Raw genomic sequence first — 7,060 nt, 5'->3', positions numbered from 1 at the left:
AAAGAAATGGCCCACCCCACCCCCAATACACATGTATATACATACACGTCCACACTCGCAAATATCCATACCCATACATCTCAATGTACACATATATATAAAGACACAGACACATACATATATACACATGCACACAATTCACACTGTCTGCCCTTATTCATTCCCATCACCACCTCGCCACACACGGAATAACATCCCCCTCCCCCCTCATGTGTGCGAGGTGGCGCTAGGAAAAGACAACAAAGGCCCCATTCGTTCACACTCAGTCTCTAGCTATCATGCAATAATGCCCGAAACCACAGCTCCCTTTCCACACCCAAGCCCCACAGAACTTTCCATGGTTTACCTTAGACGCTTCACATGCCCTGATTGAATCCAATGAAAGCACGTCGACCCCGGTATACCACATCGATCCAATTCACTCTATTCCTTGCCCGCCTTTCACCCTCCTGCATCTTCAGGCTCCGATCACTCAAAATCTTTTTCACTCCATCTTTCCACCTCCAGTTTTCTCTCCCACTTCTCCTCGTTCCCTCACACTGTCTGCCCTTATTCATTCCCATCGCCACCTCGCCACACATGGAATAACATCCCCCTCCCCCCTCATGTGTGCGAGGTAGCGCTAGGAAAAGACAACAAAGGCCCCATTCGTTCACACTCAGTCTCTAGCTATCATGCAATAATGCCCGAAACCACAGCTCCCTTTCCACACCCAAGCCCCACAGAACTTTCCATGGTTTACCTTAGACGCTTCACATGCCCTGATTGAATCCATTGAAAGCACGTCGACCCCGGTATACCACATCGATCCAATTCACTCTATTCCTTGCCCGCCTTTCACCCTCCTGCATCTTCAGGCTCCGATCACTCAAAATCTTTTTCACTCCATCTCTCCACCTCCAATTTTCTCTCCCACTTCTCCTCGTTCCCTCCACCTCTGACACATATATCTTCTTGGTCAATCTTTCCTCACTCATTCTGGCCATGTGCCCAAACCATTTCAAAACACCCTCTTCTGCTCTTTTAACCACGCTCTTTTTATTTCCACACATCTCTCTTACCCTTACATTACTTACTCGATCAAACCACCTCACACTACATATTGTCCTCAAACATCTCATTTCCTGCACATCCACCCTCCTGCGCACAACTCTATCCATAGCCCACGCCTCGCAACCATACAACATTGTTGGAACCACTATTCCTTCAAACATACCCATTTTTGCTTTCCGAGATAATGTTCTCGACTTCCACACATTCTTCAAGGCTCCCAGGATTTTCGCCCCCCTCCCCCACCCTATGATTCACTTCCGCTTCCATGGTTCCATCCGCTGCCAGATCCACTCCCAGATATCTAGAACACTTTACTTCCTCCAGTTTTTCTCCATTCAAACTTACTTCCCAATTGACTTGACCCTCAACTCTACTCTACCTAATAACCTTGCTCTTATTCACATTTACTCTTAACTTTCTTCTTTCACACACTTTACCAAACTCAGTCACCAGCTTCTGCAGTTTCTCACATGAATCAGCCAGTATATATATTTTGCTTTGTCGCTGTCTCCCGCGTTTGCGAGGTAGCGCAAGGAAACAGACGAAAGAAATGGTCCAACCCATCCCCATACACATGTATATACATACACGTCCACACACGCAAATATACATACCCATACATCTCAATGTGCACATATATGTACACACACAGACATATACATATATACACATGCACACAATTCACACTGTCTGCCTTTATTCATTCCCATCGCCACCTCGCCACACATGGAATAACATCCCCCTCCCCCCTCATATATATATATATATATATATATATATATATATATATATATATATATATATATATATATATATATACATATAATTATACTTTGTCGCTGTCTCCCGCGACGAAGATTCGTCTGGTAAACTTACGTAATACGCTTACTGCATTGTTCTCTCCTATGTTTCTTCTTATATTTTATTGCTTAGATTCTGTGAATATGGTTAAACTTACAATAATTTTATACTGCCTTGACATTGCATCTATTTTCCTCTACAAAACTAGATCGCAGGGAATGTTTAAATTTACTACTTACTACTAAAAAACGAGCGTCCCTTTCATTTGTGCATTCACTAAATCTTAATCAATATTCAGGTGCTGGACGAGGATGTGGACATGGAGGAGGAGGTATATAGACTGACCCAGCAAGGATTCACTTACACTGAACCGTCGCAGTGGCGCGTCCGTCTTATTCCCCGCGGGCAGGCCGCGTTCTGCGCAATGCCTGAGGTTAAGGTCAACTTCCCGTACCAGTACGACTGCTTCATCCTTGCACACCACGCCATCTCCGACGGCATAACAATTGCCACGCTCATTCAGGGCGTGTTGGATATTCTGAATGACCTCCTCAGTGATCGTCCGGTCAATGATGCTGTGCAGTTAGGCAAGTTTTCCAAGGCAGAGAAGATAGTGCAAGTGAAATGCAAGATTAGAGAGGATCTGATAAGGAACCCGCAACGCTTGGAAGCTCTGATAGGGACACTACCTCCTCCAGAGAAGTCGCTGCTTTTGCTGGAGGCTTTTCACCGCCCTGCCGACGTCACGCCGAGGACCAGACACGTCAGGCGGATGCTGGAACCTTGGTTGACAGACGGGTTTCGGGCCAAGAGTAAGACGATGGGCGTTACTTTAAACAGTTCCTTTGTGGCCGTGATCCATGCAGCCATCACGGAACTTGCGAGGGAGGAGGGGATCGTGCGTGATTCCTATAGGCTCAGTTCCCTCAACGTGGTGAACCTACGTCGCTACATGACATCCTCGAGGCCGCTACCGCTGGGAGGGTACACCACCAGTCTCTCGTACTCCGTCGACGTGGGCAAGGACGTGAGAGAGACCTTCTGGCAACACTGTAGGAAAATCAACCAGGAGCTCCAAGACCACCTGAAACTTGGCGTCGCTTTGGAGCAGAAGGTGGCCGTCGAGATGGCCGAAGAGGCGATATCCCCTGATGATTACTACGACAACCCTCCCACGGTCACCCATGACTTCACGGTCTCCAACATGGGCGATATGTCATTGATGACTCCAGGCGTTGGCAAGCACGTGCAGATCACATCTCTGCAGCCGCTCAACACCATCCATAAATACATTCATATGAACTGCCATCAAATCTTCACTTTCCGTGGTCGCTGTCCATATACCTTAAGTTACGTGACAGATTACATGACCCAAGAAACGGCGAACAGGTTGGCAGACAAAGTCGTCTTCCTTCTTGAAGGCCTGATAAGCAAGTAGAATCTGCTTTCTCATTCTATCTTTTCTTTTTCCCCGCTTATCTTTGTTGCTGGAGGAGACACTGCTTCAAAAACTACAAGCAATGACGACTTAGTACGTCCCCGGGAGGAGAATGTTCTCTTAGCGATGAAAATGTCGCCAAACTAACCAATACTAACTCAGTACTGCAATATACGTATATGTGGTGGAGGGAGATTTTTCTTTTTTCACTGGATTTATCACACAAAAATGACACAAATAATGCATATAGTATGTTTCTGTCACAAAGTTGATTTTCTATTTAAAACTAGAATGAGAAGAGTTATGGAGACTGATATGCTGAATCTCTGATAGCTGACAAACTAGTCAGAAATGTCGTGTGCAGTCGTGAAAGATAAGGATAGAAACTAGTAAGTGTGGCACTGCTTGTTAGGAAGCAGTGTGAGTCACACACATTGCATTATACAACGAACTACCGTGGTCCTTTCACACCTGTATACAATACATACTTGATGACTGTTATCCGCGTTAACAAGTCTGCGCAAGGAACATAGGCAGAAGGGCTGCGTTCGCTCAAATCCATTCTCTAGCTGTAATGTGCAATGCACCAAAAACCACAGCTCCCCATCCATAACCAGTACCTACAGACCTTTCTTTGGTTTACCTTTGCCGCTTGGGATGCCCTGATTTAGTTCAAGCTGATAGCACGTCGACCCCTGTATACCACATCGTTCTAATTCACTCCATCTCTTGCAACCTTTTTCACCCTCCTGCATGTTCATGCCCCGTTTACTCAAAATGCTTTTCACTCAATCCTTACATCTAAAATTCAGTCTTCCAGTACTTCTTGTCTCTCCACGTCTGATTCATATATCCTCTTTGTCAACCTCACCTTGCTCATTTCTCCAGATGTCCGAACCATTTCATCACAACCTCTTCAGCTCTCTCTGTGCTACACTATTTTTATCACAAAACATCTCTTTTACCCTTTCATTACTTATTCGGTCAAACCTTTCCATGGTTTACCCCGGACACTTCACATACCCTGGGTCGGTCCATTGGCAGCACGTCGACCCCAACTCTCTACACTGTAGGGTGCACGGAGTACTGTGTGCTAGTGTGTGGGGTGCAGAGATCAGGGACTGTAAACTGCAGGGTCAGGGTGCTTTAGTGTGTAGGCTGCAAGGATCAGGATGCACCAGTGTGTAAAGTGCGAGGGTCAGGCTGCTAAAAGGTGTAGGATGTAAAGGGAAGAAGACAACAACAACGAGCTGCAGCTACAGCAGCTACAGCAGCAGCAGGAACAACAACAACAGCCACAGCTGGTGCTGCGGGAGGGAAGCCAAACAATCATGCGCTACCAGAGGCATGAGAGAGCCGAAACCTACACACACTCACACACACACCCCGCTAACACTCTCCCACTGTTTAGCAAGGCGGACGCACGCTCACACACCCTTCCTCAGCCTAAACTCCCTCCCTGTCTCTCATTCCCTCTCCCCTTTTCACACTTACACACACACACACAAACATACACACACCAGCAGCCGTACTCTAATACACCCTACATACTTACATCATCCCACCTTTAGTCCCACCCTTACGGACTGCCCTTGGCAAACGATAGAGGAACAGGGGGGAGGTGTGTGTGTGTGTGTATGTGTGCACAGTGTAACATAACGGAGTAATGTGGCGGTACAGCGAGGGCAAGAACAGCCCGTATTGATTGTGGTGATTCGCTGCACTGTGTTGTGGTTACCGGGGATGGACCAGGTAAGACGACTAACGTATGAACCTGTTTTCTCAATCTTCGTATTACCATGTCTTGATAGCCAGAAGGGAAAATGAAACACGAAGAAAGATATGTTTTCGAAGATTTGGATCTTCGTGCTTCGTTTTCCTCGTTGCTACCTGCATGATCCTTGAATCACGTGTTGTTGTTTTTTTGGGGTTTTTTTTGGCGACAAATCTCCTCCGTCTGTCACTGTGTACACATAGAGACGCAGAAAGCAACCAAGGTCGTTCGCCACCACGAGGGGCCAACAAGGCCACGTAAATGTGGTGTCGTGAGAATTAGCCTTGTCTCTCGCCCTTGAGACCACAGGTGGACGAACCTTACATTAATGCACGTGGATTTCATCCATCAGTAACCCACAGCTGCGAAGATGACGTCTACAGGTTAATAATACCACCTCTGATCAATATGGTTCTAATCAATCGGGTTATATTTCATCCCTGTGATCAACTTCGGCTGTCCCAGGTGGGTCAATTCACAATGCCATTAAGGCACTGGATTTTTTTTTGTCCAATTATGATATACAGCATCCAATAGCCTCTCCTTCACTATCGTTATCTTTTCCATCGCTGTAATCTTACATTTTTTTTTTTTCTTCTCCCATCAGTGTCATCAACATCATCACCTTGATCGACATTATTACTCCTTCAACCATTCTAATTTTCGTTTTCTGTAACCATCTTCATTAGACATCTCCACCACTGACATCATCTATTCTTTGACTATCCTCATCACTCCCTCAATCACCCTCATTCTTTTCAGTACATCCACCATCCTCGTAGCTTTCACCAACAATGATCATCATCCCAATCTCCTCCAACAATAATCAGGCATTCGTACTTACACCATCACTGTGACCGTCTTCACCACCAAACACATTATCATCCCCAATCACCATCAGTGCCTTCTTTCTCACCATCACTCATCATTTTCGCACCACTATCATCATAGTAATTATTTGGCTCAAGTGATATTTTCAGGAACACTGCACGTTTCTCTCCGGTCCAAGGACACAGCTACATTAATATAGTTCTGATCTTACCTTGAATGCAAATCTTCACTCTTTTCTTAAATATCTATCATAGGAATGTTTTTACGCGCACGCACACATACACACACACACACACAAACTCTCTCTCTCTCTCTCTCTCTCTCTCTCTCTCTCTCTCTCTCTCTCTCTATATATATATATATATATATATATATATATATATATATATATATATATATATATATATATATATACATATATATTTATACATACATATATATATATATATATATATATATATATATATATATATATATATATATATATATATATATATATATATATATATATATATATATATTTATACATATATATATATATATATATATATATATATATATATATATATAAATATATATATATATATATATATATATATATATGTATATATATATATATATTGAAACCACACTGCTCTTCCCCAATCTGACGCTCTCTGCATGCCTTGACCCTCTCAATCAATACTCTCCCATATATTTTCCCAGGAATACTCAACAAACTTATACCTCTGCAATCTGAACACTCGCCTTTATCCCCTTTGCCTTTGTACAATGACATTACGCGTCCATTCCGCTAATCCCCAGGCACTTCACCATGAACCATACATACACAGAATATCCTCACCAACCAGTCAACAACACAGTCACCACCTTTTTTAATAAATTCCACTGCAATACCATCCAAATCCGCCGCCTTGCCAGCTTTCTTCTTCCGCAAAGCTTTCACTACCTCTTCTCTGCTTACCAAATCATTCTCCCTAACCCTCTCACTTCGCACACCACCTCGACCAAAACATCCTATATCTGCCACTCTATCATCAAATACATTCAACAAACCTTCAAAATACTCACTCCATCTCCCTCTCACTTCACCACTACTTGTTATTACCTCCCCATTAGCCTCCTTCACTGATGTTCCCATTTGTTCTCTTGTCTTACGCACT

At 44.0% G+C, this 7,060-nt stretch overlaps 2 protein-coding genes across 2 annotated transcripts in view; both read left to right on the top strand.

Annotated features, from left to right (window-relative positions):
- The first annotated feature begins 2,108 nt into the window (after nucleotides 1-2,108).
- Nucleotides 2,109-3,530, top strand: LOC139759657 (uncharacterized). Its single transcript, XM_071682065.1, has one exon. It carries the CDS (start codon nucleotides 2,174-2,176, stop codon nucleotides 3,290-3,292), a length of 1,119 nt encoding a protein of 372 aa, XP_071538166.1. The 5' UTR covers nucleotides 2,109-2,173; the 3' UTR covers nucleotides 3,293-3,530.
- Nucleotides 3,531-3,820: 290 nt separating this feature from the next.
- The window catches only part of LOC139760379 (uncharacterized), a 34,050-nt gene continuing 30,810 nt past the window's right edge, over nucleotides 3,821-7,060 (top strand). Inside the window, exon 1 of the mRNA XM_071683487.1 lies at nucleotides 3,821-5,044. Coding sequence (XP_071539588.1) covers nucleotides 5,036-5,044 — 9 coding nt within the window. The 5' untranslated portion in view covers nucleotides 3,821-5,035. The remainder of the gene's footprint in view (nucleotides 5,045-7,060) is intronic.

The sequence above is a fragment of the Panulirus ornatus genome, chromosome 3 (assembly GCF_036320965.1).
Source record: "Panulirus ornatus isolate Po-2019 chromosome 3, ASM3632096v1, whole genome shotgun sequence".
NCBI lineage: Eukaryota > Metazoa > Arthropoda > Malacostraca > Decapoda > Palinuridae > Panulirus > Panulirus ornatus.
The sequence above is the reverse complement of the archived record's forward strand: the minus strand, read 5'-3'. Positions and strand labels throughout refer to the sequence as shown.

Coding starts and splice junctions, on each gene's coding strand:
- LOC139759657 (XM_071682065.1), top strand. CDS start 2,174: ATGGAGGAGGAGGTATATAGACTGACCCAGCAAGGATTCACTTACACT.